Genomic DNA, 24,211 nt, shown 5'->3' with positions numbered 1-24,211 from the left:
ATGCTCCTCTCCTCCTCCTCGCCAGATCTACCACATACGCCATCACTGCCGCTCACGTGAGCGTAAGCCTGCGTGATGGACCGGGGTGTCACGTGAGTGGCCAAAGTCATGTGACCTCAGCCATTGCTGGGCTCTGGCAGCTTTTGCAATAGGGTTCTATCAGTTGCCGCTGACTTCACGTCTCAGTCTCTCGCAGACCTAATGGAGGAGGAGGAGGAGGAAGCGCGAGCACTGCTGGGAGGTGGCCGGGATGAGGCCGGCAGAAGTCTCCTTGCTACTCCCGTGGCCGCCAGGGTGCCATCGGCCCTCTGCGACCCTAGTCACCTGGCGCACCGGCTTTTGGTGCTGTCGTTGATGTGCTTTCTTGGCTTTGGTGAGCCTTCCAACCGGGCTAGGAGGGGATGATAATTGAGGAATTCCCAGCTTTTTTCTCGGACAGTCTGAGAACCCGGAGATCCGCACTTAGCTCACTGGTGCCAGGGAACTTCAGCCCGTGGGCCTCCTCTCCACTCCTTTCGCGGCCCTGTATAGCTTGTGGACGTTGCTAGTTTGTAGTGGCTCCGAAGGTGAGGGTCCGGGGAGTGTGAGTCAGGGGAGTCGGGGCTCTCTGTGCTTTCCTAGACGCCTGAGAGGCTAGCACCAGCCCCCTGGGGCCATAGATAAGCATCTCTAGTGTTCGTCAGAGTTTCTGTTGTTCTGTTGGGGCAATTTAGGCTCAAGAGGAATTCAGAAACTTTAACTAAACTCAGCCCTACCCGCCCCCCCCCCCATCAAAGGTTAAGGGAACCCTAGTATTAAAAAAAAATTAATGATTTCGTTAACAGTCTTTTCTGTTTATTTCTCACCCTATTTGGGCAAATGTCTGAGTGTGCCTTGCTCATTGCTTCAGATGGTTCTACTCGTTCGTTCTGCGACAGTGAAGCAGTGATACTGGATTGGGACGTGTGATAGGCGTGGCAGTGGACGGGTACACTTAAGAAATTCGATGGCTCTCAAAGCAATTTTTTGAAATAGTTCTTAAAAATCCGTGTTCCAGTTTTTGATATATTCGACAATTGCCCTAATGTCACTACTAGTTTGGTATGAAAGGAATAATGTGTTTTTCGGCGGCGGGGTGGGGTGGGGGTGGGGGCAGTAGGAGCCTGTGCCATAAGCAGCTTTAGGAACATTGCGGATACCTGTTTATGGTACAGCTGGAATATGTATGTAAGTAAGTATGAGGGATGCTTGGTTTCTGAAAAACAATTTGGCTTTTTTTTTTCTTTTCTTATTTTAAGATGATATGTTTGGATGTAGCATAGTGGCTAAGACACTTGCCTGCTAACCAGATGGCTGGCGGTTCAAACCCACCAGCCACTCCTCGGAAGGAAGGTTGGGCAATCCTACTTCCGTAGTGAGACTGCCTCGGAAACCCAAGGAGGGGTCGCTATGAGTCAGGGCTGACTTGACGGCACATAACAACAACAACAACAAATGTTTGGATGTTATTGATACCCTGTAAAAGCTATTAAAGCTGGAGCCAGAAGTTTCTGGGTTTAGAAACAATAATAACAACAACAAAACATTTAATTTTCCCTATTCAATTATACAGATTGTTTTTGGTAATTTCTGGTTACCTGCCTGGGTTTCAGCTCCATATTCATACCCTTTTTAAATTAAACTTTTCATTGTGATCTGAGTGAAATTTTACAAAGCAGAATTGTTTTGCATTTAACAGTTCATACACATTTTGTTTTGTGACACTGATTACAACCCCACAATGTAATGGCTCTTTTTCTCTTTCCTCCCTGTGTTATCCTTTTCCTGTGTCCTTACCTATGCATTTTTGCCTCCCTGCTTTCTTCCTGTGCAAATGCTGCCCTTCTGATCTCCCATGGTTGATTGATCTAAGGACTGCATCTCCCTGATATACAGATTCACACATTTTAATGACAGTTGTCTTCCCTTTGAACCAGTAGCTGCTGATAATGTATTTCTGCAGAGTTAGTGGAGAAATGGAGGCAATGTTATTTTGTAGCCTACTGGAGAATCGGTCAATTATATTTTAAAATAAATTTTAAATTGCATGATGTCAAACCTCTCCCCACCTCTCTCTTTTACCCCTCTTAACAGACTTTATTATGATATAATTAAATCTTTTGGTATTCTTAGTCTAATTTTCTTCATTCCTGTATTATATTCACTGAATTAATTATTTGCTCTTATTTTTTTTTTTTTTAGAATTGAACTCTTGTTTCAATTCTGGTTTAGTCAGAATGGTTTAGTCCATTGCTCTGCTCTTAAGTAGCAAACTCAGGTAAATTGTTAGGAAACTGCTGAGGATGTTTGTAAAATTTTTAGCGTGTGTGTGTTGGTAGCTTTAAATAAGGAAAATACAGTGGCTTGATGAAGATGGTTAAAAAGTAATAGATGTGTGTAACATGAGGAAACAACCAACTATCTCAATGCTGTCAGGTCAGATCTGACTCATGGTGACCCTTCCTTGGGTTTCTGAGGCAGTGTCACTACAGAGGTAGATTGCCCAATCTTCCTTCCAAGGAGTGGCTGGTGGGTTTGCACCTCCAGCCTTCTGGCTAGTAGTCAAATGCCATAGGCACCACACTACCAGAGCTCCCAACATGAAGAAAGTAAAATGGAAAACCAGTAATTGTTAATTACTAACTTCTTAATTCAGGTTGCCAGTATTTACTATATCTGCACACTATGATTTTGATAATGATTTAGCATATTCTCTCTAATATTTGATTACAACTTAGAAAATATTGATGGATAAGGAGGTGGTCCAAAAAAGTTTCCACCATGTGAGTCCTTGAGCCCCTGGCATAAAAATTTAAACTCATCATTTGAATAGTAATTACAGCTTGAACCTTTTATTTGGACAGTATTATTACTTATATTTGCTCTTCCCTTTTCTAGGTAGCTATTTTTGCTATGATAATCCTGCTGCCCTTCAGACTCAGATTCAACGTGTAAGTTAATATTTCTCCTATATTTTTTTGTTTGTTGGTTTGTTTGCTTTGAAGCAGATACAGCCATTCAGGTATCATCAACTCTCTAGCTGCATAGTCTGAAACGTTGTCCACTGAATCTGCTTTTAATTAAAGGGAATACACTTTAATTTCTGTAGTCAGAAAATCAGTGAGCTACAAGGAGCCTTCTTTGAGTTGAAATGAGTGGTCACAAAGAGTTTATTAACAGCACATGTGACTTTGAATTGTTTCATACCTTAAGTGTATAATTATGTGCTATTTCCACAGTGTTAAACTATTAGTACGTTTTTATTTGCATTTCATTCTCTCATTCATTGGTCACCAGAATGAAAGTGATTTGATCATACAGCTTTTGAATTCTTAAATATGTTGTTATTGTTACTTGTCTTTGTTTAAAAATGTGAAAACTGATTGCAGAAGATTGTCCATGTCAGTCTTACTACTGTGGTTTCACATTATAAAAATATATTTAGTACTTATGCTTTCATGAATTTTTAAATAGTCTTTCTTCTTTGTATAGTTTTTTAACCTTTGGACAAGGAGAAAAGTGTACATTGGCACTTTGCATTCTAGAATGAAAGGGAAAGGGGAAAGGAGTTGGTTGGGGATGAGGATGGAGTAAGATTATTCTTTTCCATGTAGAAGGAGCCCCAGTGCACATAGTGTAGATGGAATAAGGATATAGATGATTCAGGCAGGTGTAGTAGGGGATCTGTAGCGGGGCATCTGGCCCTGGAATCTGAAGCCCCAGAAATGGAATGCAGACTCTTGTGTGACTGCATCTAGGGCCATGGCTTCCATGAGATTCTCAAAGCAGTTAGTGACTTACAAATGGCTAAGAAACCCGTTTCCTAGTTTAGATTGCCATGCTTTGATGTGTTAGTTACTAAACTTAAGTGTTTGAAAACAGTAGTTTTATTTTCTTTCCATATAGGATATGCAGGTGAATACCACGAAATTCATGCTGCTGTATGCCTGGTATTCTTGGCCCAATGTAGTTTTATGTTTCTTTGGTGGCTTTTTGATAGACCGAGTGTTTGGAATACGGTAAGCGTGAAAAAAAATCTTATTTACGGGTAAAAGCTGATTATTAGGAAAATACAGAACTCGGTTAAGTTTATTTTTTAGAAAGAACTGAATATACTTCAGTATTGACTGTACTAATCTATATTGTGTTTATTTCCCCCCCCCCCCACCATGATCTTTCTCTCTCTCTAGAATTGGTTTTTGAAACATGATTGGCATTTCCTATAGTTGAGTTGTTCACTTAAGGTCAGAACTAGTAAATGATGTGGATGGATTAGCGTAAATCAGTTATCTATAGGTAGATTATGACCACACTTGAGATTAAACACTAGAGTCTGAATCTCATTGCTGCGACTTGCTGAACTTCCTAGCAGTATGACTTTTAGAGCTTCAGTTATCTTATTGCTACAATACAGAAAAGAATTCCTACCTTGCAAGGTGGTTGTGAGGATTAAATGTAAAGTACTTGGCATATAGGTAGTGCCTGCCCAGCCTCGTGAGATTTTCTCTGTCTGCCTTTCTTTGGGCATTGAACTTTTTGTGACTACTTCCATTATATGCTGAGGAAGGAATAACATAGTAAGCTTTGTTGATTTTAATCCTTACAATTTTTTGTCTGTGTTGTTAGTGGAAACTTTAATGTAATAGACTGGGAGTATATTCAAAGACAGAGACCAAGATGATGACCATCAGACCATGTCAGGTAGATAAGGGTGGAAGAAACTAAGTGTTTAGAGTTGGGGACTAACTTTAACACATTTTTAAGAGAGTGTGAAAGAAGAATTAAATTTTCTTTCTTTTTTTGCTTGGTCTCAAAATATAAAATTTGCTTGGAACTTCAGGGGGACAGATTCCACTTAGTATGATGAAGACTTTGCTTGGTCAGGGTGATAGGAGGTGATGTGAATTGCCTTGGCTTTTCTAGTGCTGAAGAACATTTGGTAGAATGTGGTATGGCCACTTCACAAAGATCTTGAGTTTCAGAATATGGTTTATTCAGATGACAGTGAAGAACTCTTCTAATGCTGGCATTTTATTGCTCTAAGGGACTATTACTCTAATACTGATTGCAGAATGTTATATTAGGCATATCTGTAATTACATTAACATGGTTGATGTTTGTTCTTTTAAAAAGTTTTTCATTATCAAGAATTAAAGTCACCTAAAATTACCCAATCTACAATTTTTAGAATCAATCCTGAGCAATTAATAAAAGTTTTATTAAGAATTTTCATATTTTATAGTTTTGACCCTGGGAACTTCTTAAAGATTATTTAATAAATCTTGTTGAAGAGATGATAGTGGATTGATATAACATATGCATTACTAAACTATGGAATCCCTACCTCTAGACTTTTGCAGATCAGCATTCAGCCTAAGAAAGTAGCTTTTCCTTTCCTTTGAGGGAGTACAGAGAGTGGCAAAAAACCCAAAGTGAATATTACTGAAGGACTTGGTAATTGAATTAATAGTAATGTACTCTTAATTCATATTCATTCTCTATCTATGTGTATGTGTCTCCTTCTCTTTCTCTCTAACAGATGGGGCACCATTGTTTTTAGCTGCTTTATTTGCATTGGACAGGTAAGGAAGGCTAAAGTGTTCATGGATTGGGTGACAATGGCTTTTGAATTTTTGTCTAATGCCACCAGCAAAGATGTGTTTAATGAATACCCAACATAATTAAGCAAGGACCTCTAGTGGTGTAGTGGTTAAGCTGCTAACCAAAAGGTTGGTGTTCACACCCACTAGCCACTCTGGAAGAAAGATGAGGCAGTCTGCTTCCGTAAAGATTTATGGCCTTGGAAACTCAATGGGAGTTACTATGAGTTGGAATCAACTCAGTGGCAATAAATTTGATTTGGTTATTAATATAATTAAGCAGGGTCTACAAACAGCCTTGCAAAATAATGTATAGTTCTAACTTAAGCCTCAAGAGAGATTAACATTAATATTTTAATTTCATAGACTTATTAAGGAGGAATATTAAAGTTAATTTAGAGGTTATGACTCATCATAAGTTACTTATTATTGTTACTGTTTAATACCTTGAATTTACTTTTTCATTGACAGCATAATTCTTCATTTTAGGTTGTTTTTGCTCTGGGTGGAATATTTAATGCTTTTTGGCTGATGGAACTTGGAAGATTTATATTTGGGTAAATTACACATAATTTTATTTATCCTAACATATTGTTTTAGAGTTCATCTATGAATACATTAAGGATTTAAAAAGTATGTTACTGTTTTTTTCTGGAGATTTACTTCAGATTTTTGAAAGCTAGCCACATCTATATAAGCTACATATTCCTTAGTTGTCTTAATTTTCCTTTAAAATAAGCAGATTATTTGAGTGGTTATAGTAACTCTGTGTAGAGTTTGAATATTAAATAATTTCTAGAAATGTGGTATTTTTCATAGAAGTTTTTGCTTGTGTTGCATTGAAAATGTCATTTAAACTTCATTTAAAAACAAGTAGACCATTAAGTTCTGAGTTGGTAATTTGTGGACATCTCACTTTTTGTTGTTGTTGTTGTTGTTGTTATGTGCCGTCGAGTCGGCCCCGACTCATAGCAACCCCTCCTTGGGTTTCCGAGGCAGTATCGGAAGTAGGATTGCCCAACCTTCCTTCCGAGGAGTGGCTGGTAGATTTGAACCACCAGCCTTCTGGTTAGCAGTCAAGTGCTTTAGCCACTATGCTACCAGTTTTTTTAGTGGGTGATATATGAGCAGAGTACCCATAGGCTGATTACTTTACATGAATGTCAGTGTCTCTTCTGTAAGCCAAGCCCATTCTGAGCCCAGCCTTGGGCTAACTGCCTTCAGAGAAGCAGATGACATAACTTATTCAAGCTTTAACTAAAAAAGCATAGCTTATTCATACTTTTCACAGGTACCAGGGACATGTGGATATATGTGACATACCCCAAGAGTGCTCTAAGGAAGAGAGAAGGAAAAAAAAAAGTACATAAAAATTTGAAAGGAATTCAGAGAAGAAAATGTGGTTAGAAATGGCCCTTCTAAAGGCTGTTTACTATCATTTACCAGATAGAAGTAAAGGATTTGGATTATTAGAAGAGCAGGAAAGTTTTTTTGAACGTGGATGGAGTGGTAAAGAGGGTACAGTGTTAGGATACAGAGAAGGGGAGAATCCTGACTGAAATCTTGGAGGGGAGACTGCTAAGTATGTGAAACTAACTGAAGGAAAGTTAAAACCCAGGAGGTTAGAGATAGAGAACATGAGTATGGAAGGAGAATTGGGGGATTGATTGATGGGATTGCTATTAGCCTGAAAAGTGTTAATTTGTGAGTTTTCACAAAGCAAGGACCACTTTCCCCACTTCAGCATTTTAAAGTGTAGGTGTTAATGTAGTTAAACAAGATTCCCATTATTGATTGTTAGCAGTTGCTATGATTACCACCACCACCAGTTGTCACTGAGTTGATTTTTACTCATTGTGACCCAGGTTACACAAACAGACTACTAACTGAAAGGTTGATGGTTTGAACCCACCCAGAGCCACCTTGGAAGAAACACCTAACGGTCTGCTTCTAAAAGGTCACAGCCTTGAAAACATTGTGGACATTCTACTCTGCACACATGGGGTTGCTTTGACAACTCTTATGGCATATCAGTTTACCCAAAACAGTATAAAATAATCATTTATTATTCTCATAGGCTTTATGGGTTAAATGTTTGGACGGGGTATACATAGATGACTTGTCTATGCCTTGCAATATCTGGGGCCTCAGCTGGAAAGACTCATTGAAGGCTGAGGTTGGCATCATCTGAAGGCTTGTAGACTCACATGTCTGGTGCCTGGGCTTGGATGACTTGAAGATGAGGATAGCTGACTAGAGCACTTAAACATGAGCTTGGCTTTCTAATAGAATGGCAAACTCTGGACTTCTTACAGTATGGCTGAGGGCTCCATGTGTGAGTATTGGAGAGAAAAGGCAGATGCCATATGCCCTTTCAAGACCCATGGAATCACACAGCATCACTTCCACCATATTCTAGTAGTTGAATTAGTCACATACCCACCACGTTTCAAGGGGAGGGGACATAGGCTCCACTTCTAGATAGGAAGACTGTTAAAAATTTTTGGGTTCCATGTTTTAAACCTACTGTATAGCCTGACAGAGCCCTGGTGGTGCATTGGATAATGCACTCAGCTGCAAACCCAGAGGTTGGCAGTTTAAACCTACCAGCTGCTCTATGGGAGAATGATGTATCAATCTGCTTCCATGAAGATTTACAGTCTTGGACATTCTATGGGGCAGTTGTCTGTCTTGCTGGGTCTCTCTGAGTTGGAGTCAACTCTTTGGTGGTGGGTTTGGTTATTTTGGGTAACTGTGGTATCTTTTTTTTTAAAAGATAGGACTTTTCCTTTAACCAGGTATTTATGTAAAAGCTGACTTTTCCTTTTCTTTTTTTTTTTTTTTTTCATTTTTAGAACTGGTGGTGAGTCCTTAGCAGTTGCCCAGAATACCTATGCTGTGAGTTGGTTTAAAGGCAAAGAATTAAACCTGGTGTTTGGACTCCAACTTAGTATGGCCAGAATTGTAAGTATGCTGACAAAGGTAATGAAGCCAAATAAGGAGCAAAAGATTGAATCTTGTACCTCTCTGTTAAAAACTGTAGGATGGAGTGTGTGTGTGTGTGTGTGTGTGTGTGTTAAATTAGGTTTGTTTTTTTTTTTAATGTATTTCTCCAGTATTAAAAAAAAATCAAACTCGCTGCCGTTGAGTTGATCCCAACTCATAGCAACCCCCACTCTTTGGGTTTCTGAGGCGGTATCTCTATGGAAGTAGATTGCCCAATCTTCCTTCTGAGGAGTGGCTGGTGGATGTGAACAGCCTGCCCCCGGTTAGCAGTCAAATGCCTCAGGTACTGCGCCACCAGAAATCCCTCCATTTCTCTAGTATATAATACTGTATTTACCTTAATTTGGGGTAGTTCCAACCTTATTACAGATAGAAAACAGTCTAGTTCAAAGAATCTGAGTTTTAGATGTGATCCTATATGCTTTTTTTCCCCTAATTTCTTACCCGTTTTTGGCATCCCTGCTACAGAAGTCTTCACATGTGGTCATCTAGCCTCTGCTCACACATTTTGTTATTAGGAGGGGCTCACTCTCTGATGAGGCAGCCTGTCAACTTTTGTTTAGCTCCAGCTTTTGAAGCTCAACCTCATAAAGGGATGAAATCTACCTGATGTAGCTTTTAAATGATTGCTTCCAGTTTTGAGTTTTGATCTCAGTAGTTACCTTCTCTTCTTGTGACAGGGCTTTACTTACTTGAAGACAGCTCTTTAAGTTGTTGGTTAGATGTGCTCATTTCCTGTAGTTATTTAAGCCACACAACATGGTTTCCAGCTCTTTCACCATGGTGCTGATGTCTCTCTGAATATACTTCTATTGGCCAGTGCTCCTTCTAGCGTTTGGAACCTAGGAGTGGCCATGGTATCCCAGGTTTGGCCTGATCAGAGGGTACCTAGGGGAACAACTGAAACCAAACTTATTGCCATCAAGTTGATTCCCACTCCATTGGGTTTCCAAGGCTGTAAATTTTTATGGAAGCAGACTCATCTTTTTTTCTGTGGAGTGGCTGGTGGGCTTGAACCACTAACCTTTGGGTTAGCATCTAAATGCCTTAATGACTATACCACCAAAATGCAGTATGCTTTTATTAATGTCACCTGTAAGGTGTTTTGGCAGTCTCAAGCCTCATAAATGCCCATGAGTAGAGGTTTTTGTTGTTGTTGTTCTTTTTTATCCTTGCCATTAAAAATCAAGTTTTTATACTGTTTTGCTGGCATTGAAGATGGAGGAAGATGCCCTAAGTCGAGGAATGCAGACAGTCTTTAGAAGCTGGAAAAGGCAAGGAAACTGATTCCTCCCTAAAGCCTCCAGAAAGGAGTGCAACTTTGCCGACACCTTGATTTTAGTCCAGTGAGACCTGGGTTAGGATTCTAAACTCTAGAACTGTAAGATAACTGTATTGCTTTAAACCACAGTTTGTGGTAATATGTTACAGAAATAATTGAAACTAAGATACAATAATGAAGACATATGTACCTACCACTTCACTCTCAAATTTTAACATTTAATGCTCCATTTTTCCAAATTTTCACTGTTAACATTATAGCAAATATTCTTGTTTAAAAAAAATCAAATTTTCAAGGACTAATAAATGCTTATGACTATAATTTTTAAAAAAATTTTTTATTGTAATACATATATATAACAAGACATCTAGGATTTTAACCATTTTTTAGTGTAAGTTAAGTGACATTAATTACATTCACTATGTTTTGCAACCATCACTACTATTTGTTTCCAATGTTTTTCATCACCTTAAACAGAAACTCAGTATCCCTTATGCAGTAACTCCCCGTTTTCCCTTTTCCCCAGCTCCCCGTTTTCCCTTTTCCTGGTAACCACTAAAACATTTTTGTCTCTATACATTTGCTTATTCTAGATATTTCATATAAGTGTGATCATAGAATAATTGTCTTTTTGTATGGCAGTTCAAACCGACCAGCCACTTCTCGGAAGGAAGGTTGGGCAATTTACTTCTGTAGTGATACTGCCTCGGAAACCCAAGGAGGGGTCGATAAGAGTCAGGTCCAACTCGACGGCACATAACAACAACAGCATCTGACTTACTTAACTCAGCATAATGTTTTCAAAGTTTATCCATATTGTAGGAGGTATCAAAACTTCATTTCTTCTTGTGGCTGAATAATGTAGTGTGCATGTACTATATTTTTTTTATCTATTCATCTATTGGTGGATACTTGGGTTTTTTCCCCCCTGTGTTTTGACTGTTGTAAATAATGCTACAGTGAACATTGGTGAGTCCCTGTATTGGGGTGTATACTTAGGAGTGGAATTCCTGGATTATATGGTAAGTGTATGTGCAGTGAGATGGGTCACTTTTATATAAGCTCTCTTGCCTTGGTCTTGTAATGCTTACCAAAAGATTGGGTGGGACTATGCAAATAAGGTGCTTGTGGCCCACGAAGGGGATTGGACAGGTTGCTGCTATTGCAGATAAGACACATGACACTCTTGTGGGATTGTGGCCATGCAAATAAGGTGTATGAAACCCTAATGAGGGGATTGGTCAGGTTTCACCATCCTACGAGGCTTAAAATGAGACATTCCAGACGCAGACAGTAGGGCCCAAGAAGAAGATACAGGAGCAGAGCGTGTCCTTTTGGCCTGTGGTCCCTGTGCTGGAAACGTGCTAGACCCAGGGGACAGAAAGCTGTAATGCTCAAGTTGGTGAGAGAAACAGTGGAAGAGAAATGGTAGCAGCAGAAGCAGTAGAACCAGGAGATGGCACATAGGGCTTCCTGGCCCAAAGAGTGAGAAAGCTGAGCACCTTTGGGTAGGAGGTTTGCTGGCAGAGTAAGGTGCCTCCAGCCACTTATTGGCAGAGCTAAAGGGCTTTGTAACATTTGTCCGAACAGGACAGAGGTTGGACTGGCCCAAGAGGCCCATGGGGCTGAGGCCAGAGAGAGGCCTGCCTTTTACATGCTAAGAAGAGGCTGTCTTGATTGAAGAACTGTATTTTGAGTATTCTTGAACCTGAATGGTAACCTGTTAACTTCCGTAATAAACCCTATAACTGTGAGTATGGTCTAAGTTCTGTGTGGCCACTGCAATGAATTATTGAATGCTGCAGAGTAGTAGAGAGCACCATGGCAAGGATGGTTGGTGTCAGAATTGGTAAAAAGGTTGGAGGGTGGAGGTATGCTTGACCTCTGCCTTGTAGGAATCAGCTTCAGCTGATGGTGCTGATAAATGATTCTCTCTCTTTTCCCTTTTGAAGTTAGAAGAAGAGGTCAGATGCCACCCCTGTGTGATTTGTATGTATGTTTAACTTTTTGAGGAGTTGCTAAACTGTTTTCCATAGTGGCTGTACTATTTTACATTCTCATCAGCAGTGGATGAGTGTTATAAATTGAGTTGTGTTTCCCAAAAATATGTGTCAACTTGGCTAGGCCATTATTTTGAGGTTTATGTAATTATCCTCCATTTTTTGATCTAATTATCCTATGTATTGTAAATACTAAGCTCTGATGTTAATGATGTAGAATTAGAAGCAGTTATGTTATTGAGGCAGGATACAACCTACAAGATTAGGTTGTATCTTGGGTCAATCTGTTTTGAGATATAAAAAAGTTTAACAGTGAGGAAACAGATATCAGAGGGACCTCAGTATCACCAAGATGAACTGGGAGTGGAGCATGTCCTTTGGACATGGGTTCCCTGCATTGAAAACCTCCTAGACCCAGGGGAACATTGATGCCAAGACACATGGAGATTTCCAAGAACACTGGGCCCACAGATGTTGAAAGGAGACAAAGACTTTCCCCCAGAGCCAGTAGAGAGAAAAGCCTTCCCCTAGAGCTAGTGCCCTGAATTTGGACTTCTAGCCTCCTAAACTCTGAGAGAATAAATTTCTGTTTGTTAAAACCATCCACTTATGGTATTTCTGTTACAACAGCACTAGATACCTAAGACAGAATTTGGTACTAGAAGTGGGGTGCTTCCCTGGCAGGTACCTGAAATATGAAACGAATTTTGGAATTGGATAATGAGTTGTTGTTGTTATGTGCTGTTGAGTTGGACCCGACTCATAGCGACCCCTCCTTGGGTTTCCGAGGTGGTATTACTACAGAAGTAGATTCCCCAACCTTCCTTCCGAGGAGTGGCTGGTGGGTTTGAACCTCTAGCCTTCTGGTTAGCAGTCAAGTGCCTTAGGCACTATGCTACCACAGCTCCTGGATAATGAGTAGAGGCTGGAAAGGTTTTAAGGTACCTAATATTAAAAGCCTAGATTGTTTTGAAGAGACTTTTGGTGGAATTACAGACATCAAAGATAATTCTGGTGAGGGCTCAGAAAGAAGTGAGGAAAGCTTTAACACTGGAGATGGTGTGACAGTGAGAAGCAATGGCAAAGAAATGGCGGCAACAGAAGCAGGAGAGCAGTGTGATACAGCATGAGACTAACCCAAGGGATGAGAGAGCTGAGTGCCTTTGGGCAATGCCTCTGGACATTCATCTGTGGAGCTAGGCTTGCTGGACCACAGAGTGAGAGAGCCAAGGCTTATTAGCAGAATAGAGTACCTCTAGGCACTTGTTAGTGGAGCCAAAGAGCTTTGTAATACTTGCCTGAACAGGGCAGAGCCTGAGCCAGCCCAAGAGGCCTGAGGGGCCACAAGAAACCAGGAAGCAGAAACTGAAGAGACAAGGAGCATGGGAAGCAGAATTGCCTTGGTCTCACAAAGGGTAGGGCCGTGACCTCTGGAGTTTCAAAGGGTGGGGCTATGGCCTCTGGGATTTCAAAGGGTGGGGCTGTGGCTTCCGAGGTTTCAAAGAGATTTTTACCAACTCATTTCTGGAGGGTGAGGCTGCTTTTCATGGGTGCCAAAGAGATAGGGCCTGCCTAAAGCCGAGGAAGCAGGGGCTGCCATGCCCAAGGACCAGAAGAATTAGGTCTGCCAGGCTGAGGGCGTGGGTTGCCACTCAGTTGTACTAGGAGAATGGGGCTTTCCAAAGCCAAGGGAGCAGAGTTGCCATCCCAGTGGGCCTGTAAACCAGAGCTGAACCCTAGGGCTCAGGGGCTCTACCCAGAATCCAGAGAGCATAGACACCCAGAGTCTGGAGGGCAGAGCTATTGCCTAGATGGTCTCAGAGAACAGAAGGTTATTTTCAGGCCTTGAGAGTTAATGTAAATTGTATGTTAGAAATATATTCATGCTATTTATTAGTCTCCTCGGAAGGAAGGTGGGGCAATCTCCTTCCGTAGTGATACTGCCTCGGAAACCCAAGGAGGGGTCGCTATGAGTCGGGCCGACTCGATGGCACATAACAACAACAACAACAATTAATTAGTCTTTTAAAGCTTGATTTTTAATGAAAATACACTGTATTTTTCTACACTTAGGTTTTTTTTTTCCATTATGAATAGTGCTGTGGTAAGACAGTACATATCTGTAAAACTTATCTATATTTCTGATAGTTTTCTAGACAAGTTGCTATAGAAATGGAATTTTTGAGTCAGAGGATTTGTTAGGGTTAGGATTGTTGAGACATACTTGACATTAACCTCCTAGTGAAGTTGATATCTTCATCTGTGAGATCTGAGAGGATCTACCACTAATTTTAGGTTCTCCGCTTTTGGTTTTTTTTTTTTCCTTACTTTTTTAAACACTAACCACTATTTAATTGCTACATATTTTGCTTTCTTTACCCCTGTAAAATGTGAACTCAACAAAAGTTGGAAATTTTTCTGTTTTGTTCTTAATTATATTCCCAATACCTAGAGCAGTACTGGCATGTAATAGGGGCTCAATAATTGCTGGATAAATGAAAAAAAAAGAAGAAGAATGAGAATATTGTCTACTACAATGAATTACCATCTTTAGACAGAGGAAGAATTTCAGATCTCAGTACCAGGAAAAATGACGTTTTCTTGATACCTTTTTTCCTGAGTTACGGTATGTTTTTGTCTTAGGTAACCTGTGAGGTTTGTAACTCATTGTGTTTTATTTTTGCTCTGGTTCCAGGAAGTTCTAAACCTGTGCTGTTTTGCATACTAGTATTTTCTGTAAATTGGCGTGTTTTTATGTAGTAACCTTATCTGGGCTTTATCTTAGTTTGCTAGGTTTTTTATTTTTCTCTCATAATATTTAAAAAAGAATTTATCTACTGTTTAAAGTGTACCCTATTGTATATATTTTTCTAAGTAACCTCAAATCCTTTTTTTTGAACAAAACAAAGGTATAAGTAATTGAACATTCTGTTTTTTTCTTCTCTTTTAGGGAAGTACAGTCAACATGAACCTTATGGGATGGCTGTATTCTAAGGTGGAAGCTTCATTGGGTTCTACTGGTCACACAACTCTTGGAGTCACACTTATGATAGGTTAGTGAGTCCTGATGGTCCACACCTCTTCTCTTCTGAAAGCATGCCACCAGAAGTATTATGGCAGTGGAAAGAACACTTGATGTTAGATTAGTTCAATTATAGTTTTGTCTCCACAGCTCACAAGTTCTTTGACTTAACTAGAAATAGCAAGTCATTCACACTATTTTCATTTCCACTTTGTTAAAATGAGAGATCTTACTCTGCCTCTCAACTTTTAGTGTTTTTGTAATGAGCAGATGAAATAGTATGTGAGTAATCTTTGAAAATAATCTAGTAACTTACAAATGTAGTAAATTAATGATCTATAGCAAAAGTTAGAATTGTTTGCTTGGGTGTAAAGAAGAGCTTAGATTTTATAAAAGTCCTAGAGGATAGGATATGGTTGAGTATCCACTAATTTGGGAGTCAGGAGCCTGGGTTCTTGTCCTGGCTCTGATAGGTTCTGTGATCTTTGACAAGGAAGTGAACCTTTTTGAGTCTTAGTTATCTCTTATGTAAAATTGAGGGTGTTTTATCAAAGACTGCATAAATACCTTCTGTCCCTAAGTTCTCTTAGGTAACCCTCTGTTGCACTAGTTGCTGGATGGGTCACTGAGAAATGCATGAGGCCTTCTGGATTCACCCGCTTTGCTTTTTCTTTGAGCAGTGAGTGAACTTGTCTAATAGCCCTATGTTTGTAAATAGCTCTCTGATAGCCCTAGAAAGACCTGTGGTGATGGCAATGAAAGTTCTGTGTTTATGATTTGCATATCTTTTGTTGCCTATAATCCCTTGATATAGCCCTGTTGAAAGAAGACCAAACCCAAAACCAAACCCACCGGCCACAGAGTCAATTCTGATTCTTAGCAACCAGTGGAGAAGTAATTCTAAAAAGTCAGATTTGTACCTAAAGACTCCTTTCTTGCTCCTTCCTCTCTGTTTTAGTTCTCTAGTGCTGCTATAACAGTAATGCCACAAATGGCTTATATGAACAGAGGTTTATTGTCTTAGAGTTTAGGAGGCTAGAAGCCTGAGTTCAGAGTGCCAGCTCTAGGGGCTAGGTGAAGGCCTCTCAACCTTGGGCTTCAACTTTGCCTCTTACTCCCGGCCCACTGAATCTGAAGGCTTGTCTTAACTCAGGCAGCCACTGGCTGCTGAGGCTGACAAACCCAAGATTCACAAGTAAAATGGCACAGTCGCAAGATTGTCAAGCAACACTGCAGGCCACTAGTTAAACAGTCCCAAGATCAGCAAACAACATGGCAGATTTGGCCAAATGCAGGATCCAGATGTACCAATAAACTCAGAGACCTTTCTCAAGGCTTCTCATATACTGGAAGCAGACCACATCCTGAAGGCAGCTACTCAGGTGCTCACAGTAGATTCCAGCATGGATTTGATTTCCAGTCTCATCATAAGGAATAACTATATCCAGCTGCCCAGCCACTTAAAACCAGGCCCAGCCAAGTTGACAAACAACCATAATTACTACACTTTCAAATCCTTTACCTTACTTCAAATGTGCTTCTTAACTCTCAAATGCTTCTCTGTATTCTGTTTAGTTCCCTGCAAAATGGAGGACTTTAGAATTTTAAAGCCAGGAAAGACCTGGGCCATCAGTAAATCAAAGTCTCTCATTTTACAATTGGGGGAATTGAAGCCTAGACAGATTAAGTTCTGTGTCGAAGATCATTCAGCTCATTGGTTCCAGAACTAGAACCCATGTCCAGAACTAGAACTCATTTAAATGTTTTTTCAATTGGACTGTATTAGATCCATTTACAGTCTTCCTTTAAAAAATTCTTGAGAAGGGTAACTTTATTCACTCTTAAGTGTGATTTACTTTAGTGCTAAGATCATTATTAGTAATGCTGAATACTTCAGGGAAAGAGAGCCTGATTGCTGAGCCATGCGATGAGGGTGCCCTTTGCGCTGCCAGAGAGTAGGTGCAAAGCTTACGGATTTTGAGATGAAGCAAAAGGAAGATGAAGGTAATTAACAAAATCAAAGTGCTTTTTTAATCTTTTCCTCTGGCATCCATGTATAATTGGTGCTTGAAAAGGCTATTGACCAAAATGAGGACTAATTTCTTAGCTTGTCATCAGCTTTCCTCAGATGGTACTCTTCATTACAGGACTAGTTTATTCTAGTCTTTCCCCTGTATTCTCCAGTCTCCTTATAGTAATACAACCAAAAAAAGCAAACCCACTGACATTGAGTCAATTCCGACTCATAGGAAAAAGTAGACCTGCTCCATAGGGTTTCCAAGGCTTTAAATCTTTATGGAAACAGACTGCCACATCTTTCTCCTGGGGAGTAACTGGTAAGTTCGAACCACTGATATTTTGGTTCACAGCTGAGCACTTAAGCACTACACCAGCAGAGTTCCTCCTTATAGTAATAGTGTCAACCACTTGTGTGCTTACCATCTGTTCTTCCCTCCATCCTTGTTCAGACATGCGTGCTTTTCCTGTATGTGTCTTTAGATGCCATCCCTTCTAGTTGCTAAGTTTTCTGCCTTTTATGTCATGTGCTGCCCTAGAGAAGCCTTTAGTCTGATTCTCTTTACAGTTTCTCTCTTTCTTAAATTATAGGAGGTGTAACGTGTATTCTTTCATTCATCTGTGCCTTGGCCCTTGCTTACTTGGATCGGAGAGCAGAAAGAATCCTTCATAAAGAACAAGGAAAGACAGGTACGTCTAAACTTGGGAAATGAAAACAAAAACCCCAAAACAAACAAAAATACCAAAATCAAAATGAGGTACACTGGAGAATTTATAGTCTTTTTGAGGTAATTTATGATGAGATAAATTTCTAATTAAAGGTTGTAAACCCAGTGAGGACTTTATACATGTTTTTATCTTTAATTTACAAATTCTACTTCCAATTGTCTAAATTTTGGGATACAGTTTTTCTTTCTTAAATATGGGTGTCAGTATCAATAATCAATATCATTGTTATTTTTCCTCGGAGGGGTAGATACAAATCTTTGGTTCTACTTCTGTTGGTGTATTTTTTTTTAATCTTATTGTGGCAAAATATATATGACAAAACATTTGCCATTTTGGCCATTTTTATGTGTAAATCCAGTGACATTCATTGCATGCCCCATGTTGCACAACCATCACCACTATCCTTTTCCAGATATTTGTCGTCACCCTAAGTAAGCATAATACTCCTTAAGCAATTACTCTGCAGCTCCCCTTCTCATAAGCCCTTCATAACCACTAATAGTTTTTGTCTCTATGAATTTACATTTTCTCATACTCTACATAAGTGGAATTATAGAACATTTGTCCTTTTGTGTCTGACTTACTTCACTCATGCTTTCAAGCTTCATCCATGTCATAGCATGTATTGGTACCTCATTTCTCTTTATGGATGAGTGATATTCCATTGTATGTGTGTATCACATTATGTTTGTCCATTCATATGTTGGTGGACACTTGCGTTTTTTCTACATTTTGGGTATTGTGAATAATCATAGCAATGAACATTATGTATGTTTGAGTCCTTTCTTTCAACTCTTTTGGGAAATTCTTTTAGGAGTGCATTTGCTGAATCATAATTCTTTGTTAACCTTTTTGAGGAACTGTGTACATCCTAGCAATGCACAAGAGTTCCACTCTCCCCATGCCCTCACGGCAGAGTTCCTCCTTATAGTAATAATGTCAACCACTTATTTTCCATTTTTCTTATAATAGCCATCCTAGAGGGTATGAAGTGGTATATAATCATGAGTTTCATGTTCTTTTTAAAAGTTATTTATTTATTTTTATTGTTGTAGGATTCTAGATAACACAGTTCATTGTGGTTTGGATTTTTATTTCCTTATGAATCAGAATTGGTGGGTTTGGTTTAATGACTAATCTTTTCATGTACTTCTTGGCCATTTGCATTTCTTCTTTGGAGAAATGTCTGTTCAGTCCTTTGCCCACTTTTCAATTTGATTGTTAGTATTTTTTATTGTTGAAGTGTAGGAGGTAATATATTATCTGTTTATCCCAGTAAGTGTTTTAATAACTTACAGAGAAAAATATTTTTTAAACTGAATTGCAAAGGTTAATCACATGATTATAAAAACATTCTTAACTAGACAAACGCTCCTTAAATATGTAAAATTGTGCTGATAGTATCTCCCCTCTCTTCTATAAGGTGAAGTTATTAAGTTAACTGATGTAAAGGACTTCTCCTTACCCCTGTGGCTCATATTTATCATCTGTGTCTGCTATTATGTGGCGGTGTTTCCTTTTATTGGACTCGGGAAGTGAGTAATCTGTTGCATTCTGTTTTTGTTGGCTAAATTACAATGAGAACTCAGTCACACAAATGCAACAATTACATGCAATATGTTTTTAGCAGTATACCATGATTCTTTGGATATAGTTTATATTTACACAGGAATTGTTTTTGATCCTGGAATGCAACCTTCATAACTTAAGGTTTAGTGTGTGATACTTTAATTATACTTTTGAAGAAATGCCTAATAGTTTTTTGAGTCATATTATTGATTCAGTTGTTGATTTTGGACTAGTATTTTTCTTTTTTCCTTCTTTTTATTTCCTCTTTACTGCTTGATTAGGGAGCTTCATGTAGAATGGAGCCAGAGCCTCACACACTGGCTAGGTGCCTTAGGCACTACGCCACCAGAGCTCCCATCTTTGCATCGGTAACCTTGTTCTCTTTAAATAATAAATGGGGTTCTTTTCTCAAAGCTATAACTTGAACTTAAAGGTTACTGCATCAGTAACCTTTAAGTTATAGTTTTAAATAATTTAAGAAAAGAACCCCATTTATTATTTAGAGAGAACCTATCTAGTACTTCTTTGAAGAAAAATGAAGTCTTAATTCTCTGTAGTAATACATCTAGTTTTCTGAAAATTTGTATGTATTACTTGTTATAGGAAAAAGAAAAATACAGGTAGCAGCATGTTTTATTTAGTTATGAAAGAATTTGTATAAACACTCAAGTGTTAGCAGGTTGTTGGAAAAAGAGTATCCAAAAGGATGGGGAAATGGTATCGAGAAAGAAAAGTTTATTAAACTTGGAATTATTTTATTCAGTTTTCTTTTGCCTTTAAATTTGAAAACATTTTTGAAATTTTGAAATAATTTTGAGTGGTTCCCTCTCAAATTACTTATTTCTCTTTCTTTTTTCTTTCATTGTTCATTATTGAATTTAGAGTTTTCTTTATGGAGAAATTCAAATTTTCCTCCCAGGCAGCAAGTGCAATTAACAGGTACTTCATTAATTCTTAAGTGTTTATTGCATGCATAGTGGGGTCTTTCATTATAACTGTATGTTGTAAGAAGCGAAAAGGATGTAATGAGATTTAATATCCACCCTGTGAATGAAATCCAAGACTGTTGGGGGACTTGAATGCTGAGAGACTTCCTTTGCATTAATGGAAAACCAAAGAAATCTTATACTGCTCTTTATATTTAATAATTATTTTTATGATGATTGGGAAGGCAGACCATTTTAGAAGACTGTTAAGTTAGTTAGGGTTTGCTTTGCCAAGTGTTTTGTAAAGATTTTCAGGATTTTTACAATCTGTGTTGCATTTCATTAAATATTTCATCTGTTCTCTGGGCAGTGTGGTATATGTCATATCTGCTCCCCTGTCCCCAGTATTTGGGCTCTTCGTGGATAAGACAGGGAAGAACATCATCTGGGTTCTGTGTGCAGTGGCGACCACTCTTGTTTCCCACATGATGTTGGCCTTTACGCTGTGGAACCCCTGGATTGCAATGGTAATGTGCACATTGACATCTCGGGTATCAAGGCTTTTAGCAAGGATGCTGTGAAAGCCATGTCAGGAGGCATGCTCAGCATACTGATGACAGTGGGCAGTGGGGAAGATAATGAATTGAGTTTAATTTCTGTAAAATAATTATTTTAGAAGTATAAATTTAAGCTATTAATACATAGATGTCTTTATTTCATTGGTTTATTTAGGGTAACCTCAAAGGTGAAATAAAGTAATCTTATAAAGGCTAAAATGCTTAAGGGTTTCAAACCACTTCCCATCCCACCTCCCATACTTCATTAAAAAGAATTCATTACAGAATAGGTAGCAAAAAAAAAAAAGACCTAGTATCCATGATATTGTACTCTTTGTCTTTGTCTCTACTTCAGAAATGGTAATGAATTACTCTAGTTTGTGTTGTTTAAATGCCATTTTCCAGGCTGAAGTGCTTTACTTCTTACCTGTTAAATAGAGATGTATCTTTGAACATATATATTGTGCCTTTGGTGAGAATTTCTTTAGCACACATTCCTAGATGTAGGAATACTACAGGAAAGGCTATGCACTTTGATATCTTGATAGATACTGTGAAACTGCGCCTCTATTAACAGTATATTATTTATTTCTTCACTAATAATATACAAATGTATCCATTTTTAATATCCTTGCCAGTGTTGTACATTAGCAATATTTTCATTTTTTATAATATGATTGGTGTAAATGATACGTTATTTTAATTAAATCATATAGTTTTTTTTTTTTAATTGAAGTATACCATTAGGTGACATTTGACAAATAATGCTTGCTATTGTTGGCTCTCTGTCCTGTTCTCCAGTTTTCTGTCGATGACCTAGATGTAGGATAGTGGATTATTAGCATGATGTTACCTTGATTGCTTAATTTATAATTACTGGAAGATTAGCTTTCCTGAAACATTGGTAATAACGCTCCATAAATTAGCTTTATTATCTTGCTTGGACCTTGACTGCACCCTGGGTTTCAGCCAGTTATATATGCATGTAATATAATGAGAAGTGAAAATGCTTAAGGCGGTGTGTGTGTATCTTGTTACTAGAGGCATACTTGGAGAAAGGATCAGGATGGCTTTGTATATTTTGAGTTGTAGCTTAATTGTAAATAAAAATTTGCACAAATATTCAAATAGTAGCTATTATGCCACTTTTGCTAATCTGAATCAAAGGAAAATCACCTTTTGGCTAATAAAAAACTTTTTCATTCTTGAGCCCCTTTCTATATTGTTTTGTCTAGTGTCTTATGGGAGTCTCCTATTCATTGCTTGCCTGTGCGTTGTGGCCAATGGTGGCATATGTAGTTCCTGAACATCAGCTGGGGACTGCATATGGCTTGTAAGTATTTGCACCATGAATCATAGAATGATTCTCTGCTGTGTCAATTTAATTATCAGTTAAAACTTCAGGTCTCCAGAATCTAGTCATGTTTGGATCTGGGACACCTTTGTACTTAGAAATGACTGGAAAAACCAGTTAATCTATTTAAGATACTGTTGTGGCATCGGACTATTTAAGATACTGTTGTGGCATCAGGAAGACTGTAAGCTTCCAGCAAGAGAGTTGGGTGCATTCATACACCAAAACCATAAGAGGTAATTTCTGACATTACAGTCCCACTCCCTGTTTATCTGAGAGCTTCTCTGAGAAGTTGAGATCTAGTCTCTGGCCCAAAAAGGCAAAGTCACTTTCATTCAGCAGAGGAAGGTGTTGAGTACATACTACACTGAATGGGGCAAGGTCTCCTGCATTTGAGCACACAGTCTGGTAGTACATACGGTCACAGAATAGGACATTAGAGAAGTATGAGAGAACAAAGAGGGTGTGACTCATGCCTGGGGCTGAGGAAAGCTTCACAGAGGAGGCTCCTAGAGTTGGAAAGATAAATAAGAATTTCCTCATAGGTGAGGGCTGAGAGATGGGGTGGGGAAAGAAAGTGAAAGCATAGGTGGAGGGAAAGCAGAACCCTGGCGGGAACCCTGGAGTGTGAACAGCCTGGTCCCTGGATTGGGGATCCAGGGAAATGATGACAGATAGACCTGGAGAGAGAGAGGGTCGATAGGGTCGATAGGGTCAGGAATAGCTTGATTAATAGGGTTATTTTAAGGAAGATAACTGAAGAAAGAACGGTGGCAGGGAGGCCTGGTGAGCATCTGTTCTAATTCTTTTGGTAGGAGGAAAAAAATGAGTAAAGACTGGGATAATGGCTGGTGGGTGTGTTTGGATGTGTGGGGAGGGAGGAGCAGTCTCAGATGATTCCTGGTAGATCAGGTTTATCTACCAAGTAGATAAGCAGGTTTATTCCATTCTATCTGAAATGTGCATCTACTCCCCGGGAACTGAGGTTATCAGGACCTCCAGTCATCGGTTTTAAAGGTAAATTCTCTTTCATGTGGTCCATTTTTCCTTTACAGCCAAAAAATGAGTATGTTAGGAAAATTATTCTAAAGGGGTTAAATTCTACCAGATAACATATAACTTTAGAAAATGACTACCCTGTCATTATATTCAAGTTCCCTTTATAGTTGAAGTTTTATTTACTGTAGTTGAAAAGTTTCCTTATATTTTGAAAGTATGGTTTGGAAAATAGAGTGTAAAACACATCCTAAAAATTAAGTGAAAAAGAGAACTACAGAGACTGTCTTTACTTCCTGTCTCTGGTTACAGTTGACACAGTGGGGTGTTTTAATGCTGCTTTGTTGTTTTCCTGTGGGTTTATGTAGTACTTGGGGCTCATATGCCACTTAAGGCCAACTTATATTGGATAAAGCTTTTTAAAAAGTTCCAGAATATTCAGTTTTGTTCCAGTAATTCATACTGTCTGCCTTTTTTGGAGAGTCCAGTTAAGTGATCAACTATAGCAATTCTTTAGCACATGTACTTAAAATTTGGGTTTAATTTTATAAGTTTACTTATGTGTGTATATATATATATACACATCCATGCATATGTAATTTTCGTAAGTAATAGGCAACATTTGAGACTGAGGTGAGTGCTAGATTTTGGAACTCCTGCATAATTTGGGAAGGCTCTTTTACTGAATCTATGGGTTTTCTTATTTCTTAAAAATGTATGCATTACCTGAGTGCCTCTTTCATGTCAGGAATTGGTCTTAATTTTGGAAACACAAAGATAAGACATGGCGCCTGCCTTTAAGGAGCTCTTGTAAGATAGAGTTGTGATCCTTTTAGCAGAGTTTAAAACCTGAGTTTCCTCAACAGTATGATTCGAATGATACTTATTAGGGGTAATTAATAAAAAAAGCACTGATAGTGTGTGGTTTACAGATAATGATATTTATAGTAAAGTCTGTGTGTGAAGATTTGAAAGTGATCCATGTTTTACATTTCTTTAATTGCAGCATGCAGTCCGTTCAGAATTTAGGACTGGCTATCATTTCCATCATTGCTGGTCTGATTTTGGATACTCGAGGATATTTATTTTTAGAAGTTTTCTTCATTGCCTGTGTTTCTAGTAAGTATGCCATGTGA

The 24,211-nt window shown here is 38.7% G+C and overlaps 1 protein-coding gene across 1 annotated transcript; it reads left to right on the top strand.

The window, feature by feature from the left end:
- The first annotated feature begins 201 nt into the window (after positions 1-201).
- MFSD1 (major facilitator superfamily domain containing 1) lies at positions 202-24,211 on the top strand. The gene is made up of 13 exons (XM_007943534.2): positions 202-373; positions 2,917-2,969; positions 3,925-4,037; positions 5,558-5,600; positions 6,108-6,175; positions 8,474-8,582; positions 14,857-14,959; positions 17,536-17,634; positions 19,097-19,208; positions 20,125-20,181; positions 20,539-20,695; positions 21,961-22,058; positions 24,082-24,211. The coding sequence occupies exons 1-13, from the start codon at positions 202-204 to the stop codon at positions 24,209-24,211; spliced, it is 1,314 nt and encodes a 437-aa protein (XP_007941725.2).

Source organism: Orycteropus afer, unplaced genomic scaffold (genome assembly GCF_000298275.1).
Source record: "Orycteropus afer afer isolate SDZICR_OR568_19922 unplaced genomic scaffold, OryAfe1.0 scaffold00109, whole genome shotgun sequence".
In the NCBI taxonomy this organism is placed as follows: domain Eukaryota; kingdom Metazoa; phylum Chordata; class Mammalia; order Tubulidentata; family Orycteropodidae; genus Orycteropus; species Orycteropus afer.
The sequence above is the reverse complement of the archived record's forward strand: the minus strand, read 5'-3'. Positions and strand labels throughout refer to the sequence as shown.